The 24,363-nt window shown below is 39.3% G+C and overlaps 3 protein-coding genes across 11 annotated transcripts in view; 2 read left to right on the top strand and 1 right to left on the bottom strand.

Annotated features, from left to right (window-relative positions):
* The window catches only part of LOC118431481 (very low-density lipoprotein receptor-like), a 19,475-nt gene extending 16,155 nt beyond the window's left edge, over positions 1 to 3,320 (top strand). Inside the window, exons 22-27 of the mRNA XM_035842722.1 lie at positions 4 to 13; positions 326 to 544; positions 1,078 to 1,196; positions 1,601 to 1,737; positions 2,523 to 2,667; positions 3,140 to 3,320. Of these exons, the coding sequence (XP_035698615.1) occupies positions 4 to 13; positions 326 to 544; positions 1,078 to 1,196; positions 1,601 to 1,737; positions 2,523 to 2,667; positions 3,140 to 3,288 (779 nt within the window). The 3' untranslated portion in view covers positions 3,289 to 3,320. The remainder of the gene's footprint in view (positions 1 to 3; positions 14 to 325; positions 545 to 1,077; positions 1,197 to 1,600; positions 1,738 to 2,522; positions 2,668 to 3,139) is intronic.
* Positions 3,321 to 4,058: 738 nt separating this feature from the next.
* LOC118431789 (cysteine protease ATG4D-like) lies at positions 4,059 to 12,663 on the bottom strand. Its single transcript, XM_035843122.1, has 10 exons — positions 12,259 to 12,663; positions 11,036 to 11,119; positions 10,324 to 10,545; positions 9,698 to 9,878; positions 9,254 to 9,330; positions 8,803 to 8,966; positions 8,311 to 8,389; positions 8,041 to 8,117; positions 7,056 to 7,178; positions 4,059 to 6,571 (listed from the first exon to the last, which is right to left on the bottom strand). The coding sequence occupies exons 1-10, from the start codon at positions 12,473 to 12,475 to the stop codon at positions 6,383 to 6,385; spliced, it is 1,413 nt and encodes a 470-aa protein (XP_035699015.1). The 5' UTR covers positions 12,476 to 12,663; the 3' UTR covers positions 4,059 to 6,382.
* A 222-nt stretch (positions 12,664 to 12,885) lies between these two features.
* The window catches only part of LOC118431774 (dedicator of cytokinesis protein 7-like), a 37,238-nt gene continuing 25,760 nt past the window's right edge, over positions 12,886 to 24,363 (top strand). For 4 of the 9 annotated variants that reach the window (XM_035843097.1, XM_035843094.1, XM_035843095.1 and 1 more), the window contains exons 1-21: positions 12,886 to 12,962; positions 13,622 to 13,712; positions 14,234 to 14,409; positions 14,524 to 14,595; positions 15,010 to 15,142; positions 15,534 to 15,746; positions 15,934 to 16,019; positions 16,175 to 16,241; positions 16,588 to 16,737; positions 17,287 to 17,361; positions 17,653 to 17,821; positions 18,527 to 18,550; positions 19,040 to 19,227; positions 19,570 to 19,663; positions 19,857 to 20,019; positions 20,145 to 20,262; positions 20,380 to 20,450; positions 20,785 to 20,926; positions 21,939 to 22,022; positions 23,341 to 23,442; positions 24,004 to 24,027. In XM_035843097.1, coding sequence (XP_035698990.1) covers positions 12,916 to 12,962; positions 13,622 to 13,712; positions 14,234 to 14,409; positions 14,524 to 14,595; positions 15,010 to 15,142; positions 15,534 to 15,746; positions 15,934 to 16,019; positions 16,175 to 16,241; positions 16,588 to 16,737; positions 17,287 to 17,361; positions 17,653 to 17,821; positions 18,527 to 18,550; positions 19,040 to 19,227; positions 19,570 to 19,663; positions 19,857 to 20,019; positions 20,145 to 20,262; positions 20,380 to 20,450; positions 20,785 to 20,926; positions 21,939 to 22,022; positions 23,341 to 23,442; positions 24,004 to 24,027 — 2,289 coding nt within the window. In that variant the 5' untranslated portion in view covers positions 12,886 to 12,915. The remainder of the gene's footprint in view (positions 12,963 to 13,621; positions 13,713 to 14,233; positions 14,410 to 14,523; positions 14,596 to 15,009; positions 15,143 to 15,533; positions 15,747 to 15,933; positions 16,020 to 16,174; positions 16,242 to 16,587; positions 16,738 to 17,286; positions 17,362 to 17,652; positions 17,822 to 18,526; positions 18,551 to 19,039; positions 19,228 to 19,569; positions 19,664 to 19,856; positions 20,020 to 20,144; positions 20,263 to 20,379; positions 20,451 to 20,784; positions 20,927 to 21,938; positions 22,023 to 23,340; positions 23,443 to 24,003; positions 24,028 to 24,363) is intronic. The other 5 variants (XM_035843099.1, XM_035843098.1, XM_035843091.1 and 2 more) reach the window with 4 other exon arrangements.

The following is a 24,363-nucleotide window of genomic DNA, read 5'->3' as shown; positions in this document are numbered from 1 at the left end:
GAGGCATTTACAGGTTAGTATACTTTATCACACGACCGGAAATGGCTAGAATCTCTTTTAACTTAAAAAATGGAATTTCCAAATGCGAACCTTTAATATCACATTTGAGTAGCTATGTGTACTTCTGATACTAAACGTCATCAAGTGCCACTGGTTGAATTTTAGAAATAGTGAACTTAGTCGACGTCCGTATTTTGCTTTCTACTTTTCAGGGTATGTTCCGTTTCAATTCAATATTTGGTGAAGAATTGGCTCTGTTTCTTTTTATCATAAGCACTTATTTAAAATTGACTCAAGACGTATAAATGCCATTCTGTCCATACAGTCATAAGGTGGGTTCGGAAGAACCGCCCACAGGGATCTTCACGGGAAAGAACTCCACGTTTGACGGTCTGGCCGTGGACTGGATCCACCAGAACCTGTACTGGACGGAGACCATGGGTGAGGCCATCTGTGTCATGAACCTACAGAACGGGCGCTGGAGGACTCTCATCAAGGAAGACGTCAAGAGGCCCTTCGCTATTGCCTTGGACCCCATCGATGGGTAGGTCTAGGACTGATGTGTTCAAATATTTTCCCAGAACTATCGTAGAGTGGAAGTTGTAATTATCACCATATACAGTAGGGGCATCTTCGCTGGATTATAGTTTTAAGGAATACTTGCAGATGTGCAAAGGTTAGGTCACACGTCGTTCAGTGTAGTAGAAGCAGCTGCTGCCGCGCCGCGTGCCTGCGAAGCTGCTGTGTTACGCCGAAGGGCGGTTATACCGGCCATATAGATACAGGTACAGGGCACAGTTCTTTTCACGGATAGCTAACTAATTTCCATGGAAATGTTTTGGTCTAAGTGAATTAACACTAAGACTAAGTGAAACACAGACGAACAGACAACAAAAAAGGGTGAAGGAAACTGGTAGCAAGATCTTCTGTGTTGTCCCAACGATCAAATATCTAGAGTAAGGAATAGATGAGATGAGATCTTATTATAGTCGTAGGGTTTAGGTAGCTGACACTTCCATCATTTTTATCTCATGTAAAACAACATCTGATCCAGTCTATCATTTGTACTGCCTCAAGGTGGGTGTACTTTGCGGACTGGGCCTACCCCGCCAGTATTGAGCGGGTCGGAATGGACGGATGGGAACGACGGGCTATCATCACTGAGCAGATCATCTGGCCTAGTGGGCTTGCCATTGGTGAGTCAATTCTAAGGTTATCAAGAAATGGATTTTTCTTTATATTTGTATAAATATTTCATATGAACATGAGCTGGTGGCAACGTTATAATTTTTCTTTTGGAATTAAAACTTAGGACAATGTGACACATACACACTACAGACAGAAGGTGATAGTTATCATTTTAGCTTCCCGAACGAAGTCAGGTAACCATTCATACACCTGGGTGAAGTGCCTTTCCCAATGGCACAACGTTGGGTCTACGGCGAGCATCGAACTTGGGGCCTCTCGATTCCGAGTCCAACACTCTACCATTTACACACGACGCCATATTAGAACTTCTACGGCAAACAAACAAGAAATAATTGAAATTGAAACAAAACAGTGCGCGCGTATGAAACAAACAACCTTTCCGTTTCTCCAGACTTCCACTCCAGAAAGCTGTTCTGGTCCGATGCTAAGATCGACAGTATCTGGTCCAGTGATATGGACGGGAAGAACCGCCGCATCATCGTGGGCAGTCGGCGTCTGTCCAGACCTCTGGCACTGGACATCCTACAGGTAACGCTGACGTCCCATTTCCGAACCTGGACCGGCCGGGCTGTTTATGGAAACGAAAAATTAAAGTTTATGTAAAAAAAACACCTCTACATTTAGGCATTATGTTGAATTATTTTTGGTCAGTAGTTTGTTTTTGTTATGTATATCGTACATTTCGTTCCCAAAAACTGCCCGACCGGGCCCCCTCTGTGGAAATGTGACGCTAGCCTTAAAAAGGCTAACGTAACATTTCCAAACCGGGACCCGCGGCCGGCCGGTCTGTTTGTGGAAACGAAAGATAGAAATGTATATGTAAGAATATATACAAATAATGTCCTCGGCTATTCTCTTTACGTCTTGTGTAGTTTGGTGTCTTTTATATCATACTCTTTGTTCCCGAAAGCTGTCCGGTCGAGCCCCGGTTTGGAAATAGAACGTAGGCCTAACGCCCCTGTCCTCTATTCTCTATCTGTTGGACGTAAAGGACGTTGATGTGATTATACATGGCTATTAACGTTATATGTAGAAAAGTTACATGTACGGAAATGATCATTCAGACCTTCATCTTGCCAACCCATATAGTTACAATCCAACAAAAGCAGTACCTCTATATATTGGAACTGTCGACGTCTCTCTCCAGGATGTTCTATTTTTGACACTGGCAAGACCTCCAGTGCCTTTGGGGAACCTGACATCTCAAGTGTGTCGAAGACTTGGTTTTTCCACCTTCTGCATGATCTGGACTCTGTTTAAAATTAGTCGTGTTTTCTGGATAAATCATGTCTTTCCGCAACCGTTTCCTGTAGGACACACTGTTCTGGATGGACTGGGACGTGGACTCAGTGAAGAGGGTGGATAAGAAAACGGGCACGCAGAAATCATTACTGATAGTACAGACGCTGGACAACCCGCTACACATGCTGGTACACGCAGGGTGGAAACAACCTAAAGGTAGGTTGGGGTTGACATCTCATCAGCTTCGCCTTTCGTGAAATCACGAAAGATCATAAAACCTTATATCTAGATCTAGTCTCCTTAAAGATTTTCTCATCAAATAGGACGAATTTTGCGAAAAAAAGTTGATTTGTGTTGGTACTAGTACATTCATCATGGAATAGCTGGGTGATATAACAACTGTCTCAAAAAAGAAAATTGAATCTCCAAATAACCTGTATATACTAGCATACATCAGACTTTGTAGTTGCATCTATTTAAGATAACACGTTCTTATATCTACACTAACGTTAGTACTAGTACTTGTACTTACTTATTCAGAACTACTTAGAACTTATCATCCTGACCGGTAGCAGAAACGTACAATAAAGGTCTTCTTCATTCATTCATATGTAATACATGTGATAATCTTGCGTCCTTAGTGTCATGACGAATTCTCCTTAACTTGATTTTTTCGCCCCTTTGCCAGGACGAAACCGTTGCGGTGAGAATAATGGTGGTTGTTCCGACCTCTGTCTGCCCACCCCTAAACCCTTCAACAGCCGGAGAGACTTCACCTGCGCATGCGGGGAAGGGTTCATTCTCGCAGAGGACGGAGTCACCTGCAATTCTCAGTAAAAAAAAGAAGAGCTCAAAATGACAGGTTTTAATGTTTATCATTAAAAAAAAACAGCTGTTCGTTGACTTTTTCTAAAAGATAATTTTCAGCTGTACTCTGACTTTTATCTTTTTCTAAAAGATGATTTTCCAACTTAAACGAAGGCTCCGTTACATGCTTGCAAATGTAAGTGTAATAGAAATGTTGCTGTTTATATGTTGTACTGTGATTCGTAGTTAGTAAGATCTGATCCGGCTGCAACCTTATGACACTGGAAAAAAGCTTCCCTGCTACACAACAAAACAATGGCCTTTTACATGGTTCCATAACTTTAAAGAAAAAATGGCTAGAGAGGAACAGCAATTTTGTTAAAAGACAATTCAATCTCTACAAATGGATTAAAATGGAGATTTACTTCCGGGTGTTCCTAGTGACATCCACTATACTCTTCGTCAGCATCACTGGAATAATCTGTCAGAAGTTCAGTACAAGTACAGTACATCTAACTGGAAAGGTCACTACCTCATAAGCATGGTACGCAAAGTCAATCATACGTAAATTATCAATAACTCATACGTAAATTATGTTAAGATACTTACTAATGTAAGAGAATGCCAATAAATCTCCATTTCTTAAATCCAATTGTAGAGATTAAATCGTCTTTAAATAGTTTATCTGGATGTCCAATCTTCCTTAACATAGCTGAGATTTCTTTGTTTTATCTCAAGCAATAAAAGTTGCAAAAGAAGAAACACGAGTAATAGAAATCAAGAATTGACAAACACCTGGATAAAACAATCACTTGTTATGTATTGTGCACGCTGATCTTGTATGTGCTTGTGATTCTGTCTATTCTGACCATAATTTGGTTGCAACAAGTGATAAACCAAGTGTGGCCTTCTCTACAGACTAGTAACTTATACAGCAGAACAATTCATGGAATAGTTTCTCATTCTTTTATCTATTAGGCACGCTGTATAGAAGGTCATCTAATTCCCACAGACAGCTTAGAACATCTAATGTATATTTTCTTATACTACAATTCTGTACAATTCCACTCTTTGTAACATTTGATCCACGCAAAGCTAAAATGAATCATATTTTTGTGTATAGTCATAAAGTTTTGAATGGTAGGCTGCGGGAAAGTTACTACTGAATAATGCATATCATCCAGCTTACAATATTTATCAATTTTTCAATATTGCTATCAATCAACCAACAACAAACGTTAGAAATGTTCCATAGGAACTAAGTCAAAACAAAGGCCATACATCTATTAGGAAGTAATTTTACCTTCTGCCTTTTTGTCTTATAAGAGTCTTGCACATTCCCATATTTCTTGTGACAAATATAATCTTTGTGTTACTGGCAAAACATATGCTGCTACTGCAAATATGAATATAAAAATTATAGACATCTGACTCTTTATATGGCTGTGCTTAAGATCTTTTAACAACAGTAGATGGTGATTATGCCATTCTAGGACACAAATGTATGTGAAAACTTGATATAAAGATGAACAGGAAGACAAATGCATTTTCACAATGGACTCTTCTATAAAGGTGATTTGACATTTTTTTTACAATGTACCTTTACTTTGAGACAAAACCATTGACAAGATACAGCAATGTACAAAAGGTTGAACTTGAAACTGTCTATTTGCTCGTCATTCATGTTTACTTCTGCATTGCAATAAATTATTTACATAAAAGAAATATGTGCCTATATTTGCAACATATGCACATTATCATTTGCTGCTTACATATGATATAAATATACTACAAGTACTTGCTTCTGCCTCGGTCACATTTTCAAACCACTGCCCCACAGGGTAGTTTTGTTTGTTTGATTGGACACTTGCATTGCTTGGTGGCACAAAGGACATTAAGTTTCCTCACTGTTTTTGTAGTTTTGTTGGTGTATATTTTAACAGGGAGAGGTTGCTAAGCCTTTCCTTTATTGTGCTCAAGATTTTTCCTCAAACATGGGATAAACCATTTAACATCCCTTCCGAAAGACAGGTGAAGCCCCAACCAAAATGCCCTACCCAGAATTGAACCAGAGTTTCCCAGTAGCAAAATAATGGGAACAAGGAGCTTAATTGTGAGCTACAGGGATATTCACAATACTTTATGGGCTCTTTTTTTGCAGTGTTAGATGTGCTTCCACAAATTGCAGAAAAATAGCCTGTAAACTACCCGGTGGGGCAGTGATTTAGACCTGTATGACATTAGCATTACCTTACAGTAATGTGCACTGCAAGCATAGTACAGTGTGGTATCACAAAGCTCTGGGTAATAAGTGTTATAATGAAGAAAACACCAGAAAATAGCAGACCATTTCATTTGCACTAAGTTTACCCGTAGCACCTCATTTACATTTGTCTATCTATAACGTCCCCATGAAATTCCAATATACATGTACTTCATGATCATCAATTGCACATCCTTAGATTACTTTCTTCTTGTTGTAGCATGCTTTCATGCTCTCTGTATGGTATAGCAGCCTATGGTGACAGTTTTAGTGTTGTAGATTTTATTTCAGCACATGCAACATTTGTTTAGTAGCTTGTACATGTGCTTTGGTTGGCTATGAATTTGGTTCCCATGTCACACCACGCTTGAACTTTATCTGAAAGAACTACTGTATCACAGTAGCACAATAACTTAATACTGTACACTCTTAACTAGGGGTGGGTACCGGTACGAAACCTTTTTTTCTTCTTGGCCCGGTCCATGAAAATGGACTTTAAAAAATCAGTAGACCGGATTTTGGACCGATTTGAAAATAACAGATTATACCGGCAGGCATTCACGTGAGTTGGGGCTTACAGGTCCAAGAAAATAAAGAGCGAAGTAGAGGAAAGTTGAAAGTCATTTTTACTCAGTTTCTACAATCAAACTTTGAACAAAACAGAAGCAATTAGTGTTGTTTACATGAAGATGGGACATCGACCATTGTTTTGAGTATCGCCCATTCACACAAGTTTTCACCCATGTAGGTCCAGATTCAGGTCTGGACCTGGTCCTCTGGACCTGGACCGGACCTGGACCTGAATTTTCTGTACCGGTACCCACCCCTACTCTTAACCTATCAGACAGTAATGAGCCATTACTACAAGAACACAAAATCCTCCTGTGGTCCACCCAGGGGGCGAAGCTGCCCCTCCCTGTCCAAGTGTTGTACCCGTAGGATGCGCTCTGGTTGATTCTGCATGGTTCCTTCCAGCTTACAGTCCTCCGCGCTCCCGTCGGACACGATGAACATGGGATAGTCCGCTTTAGGGCCTGGCTGTCGGAGCATCTGGAAACAAAAATATCACATACTGTAAATCCTGAAATGTTGGCAATGATTGTATTCTAGCGGTAACCTCTTACTGCAAAATTACAACACCACAAATTTCAGTTTTGAATGTCTGCTGTGCTTCAGCATTATTTCAAACTTCAAACACTTGCAAACTCTTTCCCCCACGTGAAAAGTTAAGTCACCACAAAAATAAATCAATTTACAGTATTACTGGTATACGTATGGGTAAATATGATAAAGGTGACAGACAGAAAGTTAATCTTGTCCATGAAGAAGAGAAGCACTTTAAAAAAAAAATCAAATATTAGTCAACTAACATTTGTAAAGAGATAAATAAGATTTCCCTTGCTGCTGGACATGTACCTATTCCATTTGAAGCCTCCTTTCCCTACCATAGCACTTCCATACTTTGCTACTGTATGGAGTCCTTAACACCTTAATGGTGTACACAAAAAATGTTTGCAATAATATTTTTCCTGACCTCCTCTGTGACAGTGGTGCAGAACTTGTTGAAGTCGTCCCTGGTTCTACAGTAGAAGCCGATGGTACAGCTGGGGTCCATCCTGGCAATGGACATCTTACGGGGGTTCATACAGTGGAAGGACTGAGGAGGAATAAACATTTGGTATAACATGAGTCACGCAACATCTGAAGTTCATTAAAAAATATTTACAGCTCTTTGTGGCATATGTTGACATGGTGGCACCAAATCTGTGTGTGTTTTTGGCACACAGATTAGCCTGAAGGCTTGGTGGGTGTCACTCCACTTCCAGGGAAAGTCATGTGAAGTGCCTTTCTCAGGGGCACAACGTTAGCAGCATGGCATGTATCAAACTCCAAACCTCTTGGTTCTGAGACCAACTTTTGCCATACGGTATACCAGCACCACACAATCTGCTTTTCTCACGCGGCAGCCATGATAGATCTAAAACGAGTTCAATGAGGCAAACAAAAGACTGTCCATCATAATTATCAGTTCAACTAATGATAGCCTGCCAATTAGGAAAGCGACCAATAAGTGAAGTCCGTCAAATATTTGCATTATCATGTTTTTATTTTGCATCTCTTAAGGGACTATGAGACCAGTCTACACTACTCTAAATTGCTACATGCGTAACATTAGTTATACTATTTATTATTCTATCTTATATCATGAAAATTTGTGTGGTTTGGGGGAAAACTAAATGGGACCTGATTTTAGAAATAAGTTTTGTGTGTTTGCCTCATTGACCTCGTCTTCGATCTATCATGGCCACCACGTGAGAAAGGTGTATTTATAGCGCAAGTATAATAGTGACATGACCTGAAGGCATAATGGCAAACTGAATGAACTTAGGATACTGGATACTAACACTGTCAAAACAAGATTACCTACTAAAAGAAAAAATCAACATCAAGGTTCGTCAACTTTCACTCAACAGAAATGGCTTCAGTTTACATCACCAAAGTCTGAAAAGACATGTTACCTCCAGGGGGAAGTCACGTGGGGTCATGTCCACTACCTCCTGACAGAAGTGGGGGTCCAGGTGGATCAGTTTATCCTCTGTGAAAACAAACAAACATTATTGAGCATCGATCAAGTGATAAAATATATGACCTCTTTTGTGTATGAAGGGATTGACCTGGAAAGTGTGTATGTGTATGTGTGTATGTGTGTGAGTGTGTCTGTGACTGAGTGTGTGTGTCTGTGTGAGTGCATGTGTGTTAGTCTTCGTGTGTGAGATGCCTTTGCTCACCTTGAAATCCCACAAAGTACAGAGAATGTTTGGGTCGGCCTCCAATCACTCCCAGACAGTGGTCCATGGTGAACAAACCCTGTCAAAAGAAAAGAAAATAACAGTAAGTCCCTATCAAGTACTCTGAGTCTGAACATATTCAAAAAGTGCTCTGAAGGACAGGTTAAACCTCCAGGTGATGTATGATGGACCATGCTGGAGAAGAATAAATCAGCATTTGTGATGCAGTACCTATAGAAAGTTTTCTTTTGGAAGCCATCAAATTTAGATTTAAAGTTTCCATCGCATACATGTTCAGAAAAATTCACTATAATGAAAAAGCAACTACGGTAACTTGATCACGAGCTCAAAGGCTGTACCAAGTCTGATCGAGGTCTGAAAAAGTCTTCTGTCAGTTGGAACATTTAACGCAGCAATACTATTCTGTAATGGATGCAAAAAGCAACTGGCTGTACCATGCCTGATGTTTTGACATGTGAGAAGTTGGCTGACCTTTATACATGGCTCATAAATGGGGTTGAGACTCTCTCCTCCTAACCGTACAGGGATGAGGATGATAACAGAACACCAGTTCTCTGTGCTCCCGTCTCTGTCGGCTGCGTTACTGGACAGTCTTCTTCTCTTGGTGCACAGGCTCACCACGTCCTGCTTATACACTGGGAAACCATGTGTTCATTAACCTTTAGTGTGCTGAATCATATCTAAGCCAGTAGAAAATTGGAGGTATAAAGATGGATATAGTATGCTACTGTGTAAGTTTATGACGATGTTAGCGCAATGGAACAAGTTTTTATGGAGTAAATGGCCTACATGATATAGTACAATGTACAATTAAATTTTGTCGATTGAATGTCATACTGGAACAAAAATTAACATTAGCTATAAACCCAAATATTGAGCCTATACAGTGAAGATCTTTGAACCTAAAGCTTGTTTAACGTACCCGTACAATCCTGTGCCACATACACGCACACCTGACTCAACAGCGGGTGGAACTCTGGTGCCCCGTCCATGCCATCTCTGTGAAAATTGATGTCATATACACTTTAGATACTGCAATTTACTAGTATTAATTATTATCATTAGGATCGTTTCTTCCTCCTAGAAAAATACCATTAATAAATCAGTACCATAAAAACTAAACATACATGTCTAACAGCATTGTTTAAATTGACCAAAGACCAACAAATCTCAGACGGTCAACAAAGCCTTCACACGATTGTTTGCAACTTGCATTGAATATGCTCCAGTTATCTTAATAGCCAATAGGGGGCACCCATGTAATATTCAAGACAAGAATTTACTGATTTTAAGTTATGGAAGACAACAACCACTATGAAAAGCTATCTCTTAGTGACACCTATATCGGTATATCTATAGAACCTACTTCATGATGTGTGCCACTGATGATGGTCCGTACCAGTCCCCTGCCCTCTTGCCTAAGTTCTGCCCTATCTGTACCAGTCTGTGTAGGGAGAACGGGCTACTCTCATTGTCACCAAACCAGCCGATGATCTCTCTGTGGAAGGCCTCCTGTTCTCTTGTCTGATTCCCAAACCATCTCCAATCTAGGAAAAATATCAGATGCTTGTGTAAAGCTTAGTTATAAGAGGAAAGTGAACCATACATGCATGTACCATTCCAAAGAAAAATATCAAAGGTGATGACATGAAATTCATGTTATCATTTAGACAGGTACATTCTATCATGCCTTTCATACAAATTACAGTAGGTTATACTTAAGTCCTTCTGATACCATTTTCATTTTCTTAGCCATAAGGCCACACAGTTGGGCCGCAATCATAGATGACATTACAGCAGGGAGCTAGTCTTTTGGTATCAATTAACTAATATAGTATGTTCAACTTCCATATACTTTTTTTAAAGTGTGGATTCAAACCCGGGCAACCTATTTCATGCGGAAAGAATACTTTTCCTACTGAGTACAAGGCTATTGCTGCAGTTAGCCATATGCTTCATACATCGTGTGTTTCTAAAACTTGTTTTCCACACCTCTTCCCAAGAAGTGCATGACGAGTCCTCCAGCCAACAACATCTGCCCACTGCGCAGCATACAGCCCCACCCACAGTCTGTAGTGAACATGGACCCTGCCAGCTGGGGAAACTCTCGCCTATACGTCAGCCAGACCTTGGAGGCAAAGTCTCTCTTGAACAGCTCCATGGTGTAGAGTCGTCTGTCTGAGTCTGTCAGGGGCTCCAGTTCCTTTGTCAGCTCTGGTGGAAAAGTTAAAACTATCAATCAAAAGGGACTAGATCTAATTGTATGCTTTTGCTAACAGTAACACATATATATCATATTCAACATGAGTTTTTTTCAAGATCCACACAACTCTCTCGGTTAGAAATCTCTTGACTTTGTTACAAGAAAGGAAAAACAATCAAATAGTACATGTACCATACATAGCAATTATGGACAGCTAAAGGGAGAGAGGGTTTTTCCTTTATTTATTACTTGGCTTGCAGCATTATAATTCTGTGGCTGGCTGGGAAAAATCAAGTACATTTATAATTCATAAACAAGAAAATACAAATTTCATTAACTTAAAGTCAATGGACCATATAGCAGGAACTTTTGCTGAAATGTACATACGTGTATTTTGACAAAATATAAAAATTTAGCAAATTGGTACGTCAAAGAATGTTACAAGTGAATCTGTACACTAAATACAAAATGTATGTTGTAAATAATAACTGTATTTTGTACCTTCATTTCTCCTGTGATAACAGACTCCCTGGAGCCAGATGGGAAAATCATAGCTGAAATTGGTCTTGACTTTGATGGTCCAACCTGGGTGGGACATAAGATTTCAACAGTAAGCCACATGACAATAAGACTCACTTGAACTGTGAGGCATTGTTTTGTTAACATATTCCAACTTTCACACCACTGTCTGGGTGTCACATACCGTGACGTACGTCTATAATATGCATGGCTGCTCCTTTTCAAATGCAAATGTCATGTTCCTGTTTTGACAATATACCTGAACTGAAAGCTGAAACCATTTTTTTGGCAGTTGGCTCTTTTTATTTTATTTTACGCAACTGTTCGAATAAATTGTTCATTTTGGGGAAGGTTTGATTATAGCAGTACTCGGGCTAGTCCACTGTGTTCTGGGCACCCTGCAGCTGCAGTCAGTCTTTCTTCAGATCTCTCCAATGTTCATCACGAGAGGCAGATTGTTTGATTATGATTTATGTGCTTGACACAGGTAGCAATTTTTTTGGAATGTCATAGAAATTGAATACAGCACATGTATCTAGTGGCGAGAAACACATACATTTTGTACCGACTGCAGTTTCACCATTACACATTACACAGTGACCCTAAACAAACATTATGTCATTTGAAACTTTTTGATTTCGTCATATGGCAACCAACTGGTCAAAGGTGATTGTTTTAACTCTGAACTAGTTTCTATCGACCATTTCTGTCCAAGTCATTTTCATTGCAAACCTGTAAGCTACGATCTGGATTATCCAAAAATGAACTTGATTTTTGAGAAAACAGTGAAAAGTGAAGCCATTTATTGTACATTTATGCCCTTATAAGATCAGTACATGCCATGATGATAATTTCAGTATAATTGGTGATATAAGAGTGTGGTATCCTTACAACATCTACAAAGTCTACACATACTAGTTTGTATAGGTATAACTTCTTCTTGCTTCATAACAATAAATCACAAACGCCCAGCTCCAATTAAAGACCCCTAGCCCCTGCTGGGTAGTTTAGAGATTTAGAGATAATGCTAAATACAGCAAACAACACCGTGACTTGATTTCCATATTCATAACGTATAGCATCCAGTTATATAACAAAATTTCTATGCCATGCCTCTTCACTAAAAACCTTATTCTCCGTCTACAAAAGCAATCCCACAAATTCTAGAGACTGAAAATTCCATAATTTTGTAGTTAAACACTTACCATAGCGTACGTTGTTCCACATGGACATCAGCTTGGTTTTCACCTTTTCTCCCGAGTCTGTAGAGTCGGACATGTCAGGCGGGAAAGCCTCTCCTTCCAGCGGCCTCATGACGATCCCGTTCCTGACGGGAGAACCCAGAGGCTGGGCGGTCTCCCGTCGTCTAGCATCGGGCACCCCGCCTCCTCCCCCTGTGCGGAGCTCGCGAAGTTTGTCCATTGTTCCTCCGCCGCACGGGCTCTGATCTACAAACTCGGTGGGTTTCACACTTCCAGGCCACTCCAGGATTCAGGAAAAGTTAATTGTTGTCGTACAGATATCCAGGGGGAGGAGATAGAGTAGAAATTCTTCGATGCTTCCGTGTTGACGTCTGAATTTTGGTCGCCATTTTGGTGCACTTGGCAGAGAAGATGTCACGTGATTGCAGATAGAGTCGTCCATAAGCTAGCATTCTGAAGGGGCGTTGATAAATACAAAAAAATAATAATTCGATAAAATCTGCAAAATGATGAACTCAAAGAATAAATTGTTTGTATGGTATACTATTCTACTTAAATATTTATAATTGTTTTCCATTATTTATGGAAGATATCGAAAGAATAAAAACCTGCCTCCCTAGAATGGTTCAGAATGTAACAGCTCAGTTTAGCTCAAAGAAAATGGCGGCCTCCGGTCAGCAGCGGGCTTTCGCGCTAAAAATCAACAAGTGAGTCTGTTTTCTTCAATATAACAATAGTTACTGTTATAAACTGTACATATTACGAATATTCGATATCTTAAGATAATAAGTAAAGTGTTGATCGCAGTCCTACATTATTTTAAACGCCGTATATCGGATGTAAACACCCATATGAATCCAGCGGAAGCTTGCCAGAGCTCTCCCCAAGGATTGTTATGATATGACAATCACACACAGTCTGTACTTTTGTGCTGATAAAAACGGATATTTACCAAGCTTACATCTACATACTGGTTTGAAAATCTCTTTGCACAAGTTGATAGGCTGAAATAGTACCTAAGCTGTTGGTAAACAAGTCCAAAAGATGCGATTTTCCAGTTCTTTTTCTTTGGTACACAGGGATATCATGATGCATATCCGCTCCCAATGTCCATTCGTTTATAGTGGGAAGACTGCAGAAAATGGGTTGAAAATATATCACTATTAAATATCACTAAAGGTATAACTACTACTCAGAGTTGGGTTTGTTTCATAGAAGGTTACGGTAACCTGTATGTATTTCTGTAATGACAATAACAACAATACATCATCATGATCATGACAATATATTATACATATATATGATGCCTACATGTATATGACATATCAGTGTAGTAATCAGATAATATGTACTACCCTCTCTGTAGGAACCAGCCTGCCGGTGAGGTGCGCCGTCAAGTTTCCTCAAGTTTCCGTGACTCGCGTGCCGGGGATCAGGGGACAGCCACAAGTCCAAGTGTAAGACAATATGGTCGCAGACTCATCGTTTGTCTTGGTTTATCATTGTTTATCTAGCAAACAGACTTTGTACAAAGAATGAAAGTTTAAGCAAGGAAGGCATTTCATCATGAATGCAGGACTGATTAGTACATGCATTTTGTAGGAACATCGTTGCAGGGTTCTCCCCAGAATTTTATTAATGGATCATTTTGCATGACAGAGGTGTCAAATACTACAAGTACTAGTATAATATATTACGGTGATTCCTTTGTTGTGAAGTGGCAAAACGACTATTGTTTTGATCATCACCCATTCACAAGTTTTTGCAGACAATGCCGACTGGAAAAGTGATGCAAAAATATGTGAATTTTAATTCTAGCAAAACTAACCAAGAAAATAGGGAAGAAACACACTAAATTTCAAAAGTAGTATAGTGGAGTTGGGCTTGGAGTATAGTGGAGGGCCTCCGTTATTCCATCCTCTGGGGCAATTGCTCCTCTGGGGTGAACTCTGTTACTGAATTTTCCTATCACATACAGGTTGCTCTAACAGATGTAGTGGAGCCTCTGGACTTTGAGGACTTTGTCTCACAGCACCAGAATGCGTTGGAAAAGGAACAACTTCGAGAATTTCTGGATTTCCCCGTGGACGATCTGGAAATAGGCGTGGTCCCACGCGAGATCAGGACTCTGGAACCATGTGTGCCTCAAAATGGGTAAACAGTTATGATAAGATTGTACACAATTTTTTTAGTAAAATTACTTTTGACAAATATAGATAGAAGAGACTAGTAACCAAGATATGTTGCTGATGTTTCTATGTTTTGCAGGTATGAACAAGACCCACATGTGAATGATTGTATTCGTGTCTACACACAAGACTGGAATGAAGTCATTAGAAGGTATGAAAACTACTTGCCATGTACAAACAACATCTGCATATATCTGATGTAGTAACCCTTCATACATCATAAGTGTTTCAGAGATATAGCAGAATAGAAAGATTCAACATTAGATCTATAGCAAGAGTTTGAAGATCCATGAATAAAGTTTTTTCTGGAATGTCTGTCATGTCTAATGAATGACTAGTACTACAACCTCTGAACTCTACTTCCTGTCACTCCTGCATATCTCACTTTGCAGTGACATCATCTTCCTACTCACTTCCTACTACTCTACAGTCTACTGACTTTGTCCAAATAAGTGCTAACATACAAAAACACAAACATCCGTACATGCTGAAAACAAAACTGCCATACACAGAAGCAATAAAGTGTTTGATGTAGATGATTTATTTGTTTGTGTTTTTTCTCCAGGTATCAGCAATATGGGTCCGGGTTCATGCGGGACAGTGAGCTCAGCAGGAGGTCCAACACTACCGGGATGGTCAAGCAGGTGTTCGAGGTGGACGAAGACGATGATACCACACCCACACCTCAGGACGATGAGGTAGACAAATTCCTCAAACATCTAAAAGGTGTCTTTTGACACCTGTTCCGCCATACCCTCCAGTGTGGAAAATCCAAATAAATAAATAAATAAAATAAATCTATTATAGTATATTTTATTGATTGTATCTTGTAAAAAGTCCATAGTCATATTGTTACTCATTATTGCTAATGCAACAATAGATTTTGCTGTTGTGTAAGTGTCCTACATTGTAGATTGTGCCCAGTGACCTATGCCCACCACCTAGCCTCATATACCACCTTGTTTGCTTCACTCACTCGGTGATTTATAACTTTATTTTGTAGTTAAATGTCGCAGGCCAGATGTTATGTCACATTGAACACATCAGTTATTACTCATTGAGCTATCTATCTTTGTTTTTCTTGTCAAGGACCAAGCCAAGCGGAACTCCACAGACATGGAAGGTACCCCCCGTGGAAGCTGGGCCTCCAGTATTTTTGACCTGCAGAACTCCCAGTCGGACCCCCTCATCCCCTCCCTGCTGGACAGGTTTCCAGCTGAGGAGATCGACAGACAAAACGAACAGCAAAGGGTGGAGGGGCGCCACAACAATATCTTCACTGTCTTTCCCTATAATGATGAGGTAGAGAAATGTATTCTGCATTTGTTAGTTTTTCATTCCAGTTACAGTCTCCTTTTTGGTATGGATGGAAAATGGATTTTGTTTAAAGCAACGTTACATGTTTGACTGTTGAAAGTTATTTTTTTCTTTTAAAGTCCTCAAACAACACTTTTTGAGGTTCTGTATTGTTTTGTTCCCTTTTTTTTAGGAGGAGCCTTTGGAAAAGAGAGCGATAGCAGAAGTACCAAAGGAACATTTTGGTCACCGACTTTTGGTGAAGTGCCTTACCCTCAAGTAGGTATCATAACTAACTATGCTAATATATGTAAAATCGCCAAAAAAGTCAGATCTTTTCAAACCTTGTTATCAAACATTCTGTTGGATTATTTGTTTCTTTGATTGACACATACTTAGAGAGATCTATACTTATTTTTCCATTTTCTCCACAGGTTTGAGATAGAAATTGAGCCTATCTTTGCAATCATGGCTCTTTATGATGCCAAAGAGAAGAAAAAGGTACACATGCTTTTTTTGTGACAAATTGCTTTACTATGCAGATAGTATAGAATGAATATTGTAAAATATAGATTCTAGAATATCACTCTAGATAATCATTCTTGGAAAAAATAACTTAAACCAGATGAGTTTTGTGGTTGAAGCAAAAAAGTGCATCACATTTATTATCTAAAATAGCATAGTATGTATATCAGTTTTAGGCATTTGGTTCATCTTGTTAAGATACATGTATTCTAGTAAACTATGCAAAGTAATCAATTTCTACAACTCTAACAAAGTTTTTAGTACTAATTTGCAACATTGATGCCTGGAAGAGTTTTAATTTTCTTTATGTTTTTTTTTTCAGATTTCAGAGAACTTTTATTTTGACCTGAACTCGGACCAGGTGAAGAGCATGCTGAAGCCACACATGGCGTATCCTGACATTTCCACTCTCAGCCGCTCAGCTATCTTCTCTATCACATATCCATCCAGCGATGTCTTTCTTGTTATCAAGGTAGGAATGCTTACTGTAAATACAGTTAAGTTTGTCGGAATATACCTTCATGGTAGCGGGAAAATAGTGTTCGCGGTGGTTTTAGCTTCGCAGTAGCACCATTGGCTGTAGTCACATACTCTAAAATGGATAAATGTTTGCGGTGGTTTTAAGCAAAAACCGAGAACATAAAACTGCCGCGAACATTTTTACATTTACAGTAGTTGTGATTTGAACATACATTTGTACATGCCAAAGGAAAATTTTTACTTTTTGTAAACAGTTCGTATTCTACACTTTCTAAGGTTGTAGGATACACACTATTTGTATATAGGATGACATTCACTTTGTACCTCATAGGTTCAACCTTGTTTAGAAGTACCTTGTACGGTATCCCTGTGAATTGCTAGGTGGTGCACATATCCAAAGCATGGTGTTGATGCCCCTATCAAACTGCTAAATTTGTGCTTTGTACGAAGTACACATGTGACCAATACATTTCACTGTTGAATTTTGATTGGATATGAAATCTATAGATGAAATCATACTTGTTTTTTTGTGTCCTTCCAGCTAGAGAAGGTTCTCCAACAAGGAGAGATCACAGATGTGGCAGAGCCTTATATGAAGGAGGCAGAGAGTCCCAAGGTAGATAACCTTCAATGGATTTATAGTGTTACCTTTCTAATCATGAAACTGGTGCTTTATGCCAAAGGTTGTCTATACCAATGCATATACAGATACTTATGATTGTAAAGAAAATATAAAATACAACATGGTGTATTCCGTATCACCCGAGGTACCAGCCCGACAGCGGGTAGGATCGCTCGGCGGCCGAATTTTGTTCTGCATCTACAAACATCAACAAGGAGTAAGGATAGAAATATGTGGAAAAAATGAAAGATCATTCCATACATTACTCTTATTTTAAATTTTCAGAATCGTGAGAAAATCCGTCAGACAGCTCGGTACTTCTGTGAGAAGCTGGGAGCGTACCGTATGCCGTTTGCCTGGACAGCCATCAACCTGATGAGCATTGTGAACGGGGCGGGCAGTCTGGAGAGGGGCACAGAGGCCCCTGATAAGGACTCTTCTGGGACTTCTTTTGGTAAGAACTCAACTTTTGTAGTCTATCGTTGAACGTTAGGCATCCAGGTTATATTAGATACGCAAGATAGAACTTAGCAACTGGAGTTACTGGATAGATTTAGAAATGGTCAGACGTTTCAGTTAGCATCTTAAATACAATGTATCTACAAATAGTTTTGAGTTCAATACCTAGTGGACTACAGCTCTGTCATAGACGAAAGCTAGCAGATGTTATCTGAAACGACTTACCATTTCCAAGTTACATTTCCAAAAAACAATTATAGTGTTTCTAAATTACAAGCAACTACATCAGTACATATATAGTTCTTTTTGTATCAGTTTTCTAGTACACATAGTTTGTTGCCTTCAAAAATGTTTTCTACCTTTGGCGTGCTTTGTCTCTTTTTGTTTATATGTTGATTACAACCAATCATTGTGATAAACATTGTGCATATACCCATAATCACTATACCAGTGTTATGTCTTTGCCGCATGTAAGTGTCTTGTGGTCAATGGTCTAATGTGAGCTTTTTCATTCTCCAGAACTACATAGATTATGCAATCAGAACAACAATTGGCATCTTCTTGGTGTGTCAACAGACATTAGATTAGAAAGACAGAACATTTTTGTGGGCAACTCTCCTGGTCCTGAAGTTTTTCTCTCATTTGCCTGTCTGTCCTGATGTTGTGTTGTATGTTTGTCATGTCTGTATCTTGTATGTAGGTCTGCTCATTTCATGGAAGCAGGGTAAGTAGGTGACAACACTAGAACAAGTCAATTTTAAGATTGCTACATTTGTAGCATATTACAAATTGTACATTCACATAGTATTCACTTTGTCAGAATAAAGAGGTGAAACGCTTTGTGTGTGTTCCTAGGCTTAAATCTTTGTATTTACCCCTAACAGTTCCGTGGCGAAGCTGCCATGCATGCAGTTGCACGAATAGCACTGATATTCTACCTGAGGTCCCTATATGGGGATATGGTTGCATTTCTTTTGTCCTCATCACAATGTCATGTTTTTGTACATGACAAAGGTCATACTAAATTAGTAATATCAACACTGGTTACTAGATGTTGATCACCTGATACTAGTTTTCACCTAATCGGGTTTCAGAGACATCTATTGTGGTCGGGCTTATGTTATGTTTTCCATGTCAAGTTTTAATGTACCGGTACTTGAATGTGTAATAATACGTGTATTATTACATTACCTTTACATTTATACTTACACAGAACAACGCAGGACCAGTAAACTGGAGGACAGTTTCCGTAAGAAGAGTCTGACGGCCATCGCTGGGTTCTCTGGCCTGCAGAGGAGCAGCTCGCTGGACCGCAGGACGGCCTGGAGGGAGGAGGGGGACTGGTCAAGCCTGGACACATTCAGGGCCGTCACACTGACCGTCTCCAGTTTCTTCAAACAGGTGTGCATGATTATCATATTGTTGAACTACTCACTCACAGTGACTCACATTCACTTGGTTGTGCTTGCTCAAAACAGTTGTATTTTAATCACTCACTCAGTCCCATAGCTATATTTTGAATACTGCAGGAAATTCTACTGTAAATTCATTTACATGTATTTTCGTTGGGATTTGATTTTGCAGTATGAATGAAAAGGAGGTTTTCATAGTAACAATCTGCAGTTCAGATACTACTAATGTACTATAGCATGAAAACACATGTTTGTACTCTCATGATTTTGCCAGATTTTCTGTATGTAAGATGTTAAAGACTTTCTTCTGCTTGTTGTTAATTTATTGTAGGAGGGAGATCGTTTGAAAGATGAGGACCTGTACAAGTTTCTGATGGACCTCAAAAGGCCATCATCTGTGCTAAAGAAGCTCAAGTGCATTCCAGGTAAACTCATTTGTCTACTTGTAGCATAAATGTTCTAATGAATATTTACATCTTTCTATACAAACAAAATGTAATTATACCATACCAAGGCTTAGTGATCTTTTAGTTATGTGTCAAACTTATTGCAAAGTAGAAAAACAACACATCTCAGCAATCCACGTTGTCAAAAATGCTTCCTTCTCATTTTCTACAGGTGCTTTGAAACTGGACATCTCCCCAGCTCCAGAGAACTCCCCCTACTGTCTGACCCCAGAACTGCACAAGGTCAACCCTTACCCTGATGCTCGGGGCAGGCCTACAAAGGAGATTGAAGAGTTTCCCACAAGAGAAGTCTTTCTTCCACACACAACATACAAGTAAGACATTGAGATCCAGGATTTTCCAAGACCTGCTATTATTGATATATGATTGTACTGTATTTAGAATAGTAGAAGACACATGTATGTACACATGATATTAATGTCTGTCTTTGCCTTTTCAGGAACTTGTTGTACATCTACCCTCAATGCCTGAACTTCAGTAATCGTCCAGGATCATCTCGTAACATTGCAGTGAAGGTGCAGTTCATGTCTGGAGAGGATGAGGCTTCTTCCCTAAAGGTCTGTAATATCATCTTTTCATTAAGACTGCATCTCTCCTTATCTCAACATATTGTTGTTATGATTGAACATTTAGAGTTTATGGATTTACATGAAAAATGTTTGTGTTTTATTCAGGTTATCTTTGGGAAGTCCAGTTCTCCTGAATTCTTGAAGGAAGCATACACAGCTGTCACCTACCACAACAAGTAAGGAAGAATACCGTATCAAACTCTCAATGTAGTCGTCTTTATCAGAGAACCTCGACCTTGTTCATAGTAGTTTCACTGTGAATCACTAGAAGGTGCACACATCCAAGGAAAAGCATGACGGCACCTCACATGATGACCCCAGTATCAAATCATTTTACTGCATCAAACTCTCAATGTAGTCGTCAATATCAGTAATTGTACCAGATTTGTTGTATTTTTGTCTAGTGATATTAGAATATTTCCAAAAAGTAAGAATTCAAAGTAATTACTGATTTTGATTGCTGCTGATGTGTATTTTTCGTTGTCAAATTGTCTGCTATGTTTCTTCCAGGTCACCTGACTTCTACGAGGAGGTGAAGATAAAGATGCCGCCGCACCTGTCTGACAACCACCACATCCTCTTCACCTTCTACCACATCAGCTGTCAACGCAAGCAGGAGACCGGGCCTGTGGAAACTCCTGTGGGATACACGGTCTGTAATCTAGTCTGTGCCAGATCAGACTGGTTCAAAGAGACACATCCACAGAGACTTAAACATTCCCTACTTGAGGTGGTATCTCACCGCACTTGGGGCACTGGTGTGGTACTGTAGGGTTTGTTCACTGTTATTTTCGCTGATTTTTATAATGTACATATAGCATAATACGTAAAAGTATGACTTAGGAGACAACAAAATATGCAAAACGTAAGAAAATTTGTTCTTTATCTCCGAAATTCATTGAGTAATCTTCGAACCCCGCAATGCCTCACTGGTGCCCCAAGTGGAGTGAGATACCATCTTTAGTAATAAAGGCAATAAACTTAAGGTTTAAACAATAGTTTAGGGTGGAGGGGTAACTGTTAAGGTACAGTAAATGGCGGTGCTAAAGTCTGGTGGAGGGAGAGCATTCAAACAACTCAGGAAAGCGGTGGAGGTGCATAAACAGGTGTTCACAGAATGGATAACGTGTCAACGTGGACGTTGTGTTTGTCGTATTTGATGCACGCGCGTAAACAGTAACTGCACAGTTCTATGGATATATTTGATGTTTTACTATAAGTTAGTTTTATTGAGTAATTTTTGGTATTTTTTCGTCTCAAAGTTTTTACATGCATGTACCTGTAAGTATTTTTACCATCATCTATTACATTTTTGTCTTAATGGCAGCGTTGCAAACTTTCTTAATTTTTTTCTTTATTTCTTAACACAGCTATTTTTTAGCACATCAAAGTATGTAATTTTTGCTTATATTCAAGGCCTAGAAGCAATCTTGCCTTTTTTGTAAGTTTGATAAACGTATTTGTTTTGGTGTAAATGCTTTTTACAGCACTGGATTATATATTTTTTACAGCAGATGTGTCAAACCTTTTTGATTTTTCTTTTGCATAAATGCCAATTCTTGCCATCTAAGTGCAGTGCATCAAATGCGAAAAACCTCCTACCGGTAGCTCCCACAGGGAGAGTTCCGAGCGTCACACTCTTCTTTAATACATCCTGTACACAGCGGCCTCAACAGCTGATCCCTCGAAAACTGGCTCAGGCCATTCAGGAGACCGGTGGGCCCATCGAGACGCCCATAGGATACACTGTAAGGACTCGGTTTTGTGTCTCCTGCTAGAGGAACCCCTGCATGCTTGGATAAACCCAGACCACTCCACGACGTACACTGCCACTAATGACGTAACCTTGTACGGGATGGACACAGTGCATGCTCTTGGATACAGAATAACAGAAGAAAGAGTCCTTGCTATTTTACAGAATGCATCTTGGCATGCTGGGCAATAAGGCACTATATCTTCTTTGTATCTGGCTGCCTGGTCTTTTTTTCCAAAAGCCAGTCTTTTCTATTTTCCACCAAACCTGAGACAACGACAACAATGCCTAAGGTCTTTTGTCAAAACTTCTTTGAGGAAAATCTCTATCTTTCTCCATTCTGATTTCAAGAGCTCACTGCTACTCCTCATGACTGTGACTGTTACTGTCCATCCCTGTGATCCTGTGCTTTAGTTAGATCTCCCTGATCTTTGCTCTCTGATCCTTCAGCAATGGAGCAGATACATCAATTTGCTGCGTTCCCATTGGAAAAGCAAAATAAGCATATGTACACAACAAGATATGTCCAGCAATTTCACACTAATTCTAAGTGAAGAATATCTAACCGTAAATACCGGTATATAAAAGTACAGATTTATCCTATGAACGTGCAAATTTACTGCTTACAAAATGTGCAATATTTGCTGCTTACAAAAATCTGGTTCAGCCAACTTACATGTTTGTAAGTACATGTATGTAGCTGTAGCCAGAAGTTGAACATGTACACATTGGTGATAGATATCAAATTCACAATCTATGCAATGTAAGACTAAAGACCTGCTTGTGTGTAGAGTACAGATTGCAGCTCAAAGCGCTTAAGTTACCTAGTACTTATTTTACAAGAACTTCAGAAACATCCTTGCAAAACGTAAGGGATGATAGACTAAAAAGGATAATGGATTGGCTGCCAAAGTGGTAAAAATTGACTTGTATCATCAGAATAAAGATTGAAGATAAAAGGTAAAATAATACATGTAGCACCATTATTTTCCCACTAGAACCTCACAATCCTTCTGATCAGAGATATCGGCATTGGTACATGTAATATCACAGAAGAGGAAAGATCAGCAAATAGATACCTGTAGCATCCCAGTGTTCTATGTGTATATTACATGTATGTACAATGTACCAAGTGTTTCCCAGTTCTTGGAGTACCCAACCACCAGCACTATAGAACAAAGCACCAGTGAGTTTAAACCTCTCCTACACATGTTTTCTCAACCCCTAATCAGACAAAATGCTTCCTATTCCAGTATGTGAACCTAATGTCTTGTGTAGTACTACTTACTGACATGTGTTCTACACCTGTGTAGTGGATCCCTGTCATGGCCAACGGTCGACTGCAGGTGGGAGAGTTCAGCCTGCCTGTCTCCATGGAGAAACCTCCGCAGAGCTACTCTATGCTGTCACCTGATGTAAGTTCTGCAGATGCCATATTTTACATACAAATGAACATGTAGGGGTTAGTAAGGTGTTCTTGCTTGGTGTATATGTGTTATGCTGTAGTGTGTCTCTGCTACTGTGTAGAAGCTGTACTCTTTGAGTTAGTAGCTTGAGTAGTGCTTAAAGTTTATGTACTGGTTAAAAAGCTATATTTTTTTAAGCTCCAAAATATGCATAGTTTTTCGCCTTGCATGATTTGCATATTTATTTCTGTATACTTCAAGCAATGAAAATCTTTTAGCATGTAGCATAATGTTTTTTTTTCCTTTTTCTATGCTCTTTGATTTGAAATAGAATCTAAATAGTAGTAGTTTTAGTAGTTTAACAGCTATGTTCTTAAAAGCTCCCAAATAATTTTTTCGTGTATTTTTACCTTGCATGCATTGCATATTATTTTTGTATGCTTCAAGCAATGATGACTTTTTTTAGCATGTGGCATACAATCTTTTAACTTTTTTTTTGGTGCTCTTATGAAAAAGCTTTGTGTAGCTGCTTTTTGTGTGCTGTGCATGACCATGTGATTTTTGTTTCAGTCCTTCTCCAAGCCCAATTATGGGGTAAGCCCAGAGATAGTGGTCAGCAGCTCTATATGTGCTGGTGTCAGTGGCAAAATAAATTTCAACCCAGTCTCCAATACCCACAGGCTTCTATAATGTGATGCATTGTATGGACACATAATTACTAGAGTTGTACATCTGAATGGTGGCGAATGTTGATGAAAGGCATGATTTAATAAAGTAGTAGTTGGAAATGGTTGTGTCTGTAAGAATTTGGAGACTTGGTTCACTTTTATCTTGAAAAACTGACTTAAGGGGATATAAGGCAACTCCACCACTATTTGTTCCATGTAGTGAATGTAAAGGTGCTTCAAGTTCATATGGATCATATGAGTC

The sequence above is a fragment of the Branchiostoma floridae genome, chromosome 15 (genome assembly GCF_000003815.2).
Source record: "Branchiostoma floridae strain S238N-H82 chromosome 15, Bfl_VNyyK, whole genome shotgun sequence".
Lineage (NCBI taxonomy): Eukaryota > Metazoa > Chordata > Leptocardii > Amphioxiformes > Branchiostomatidae > Branchiostoma > Branchiostoma floridae.
This window is presented reverse-complemented; position numbering and strand designations above follow the sequence as displayed.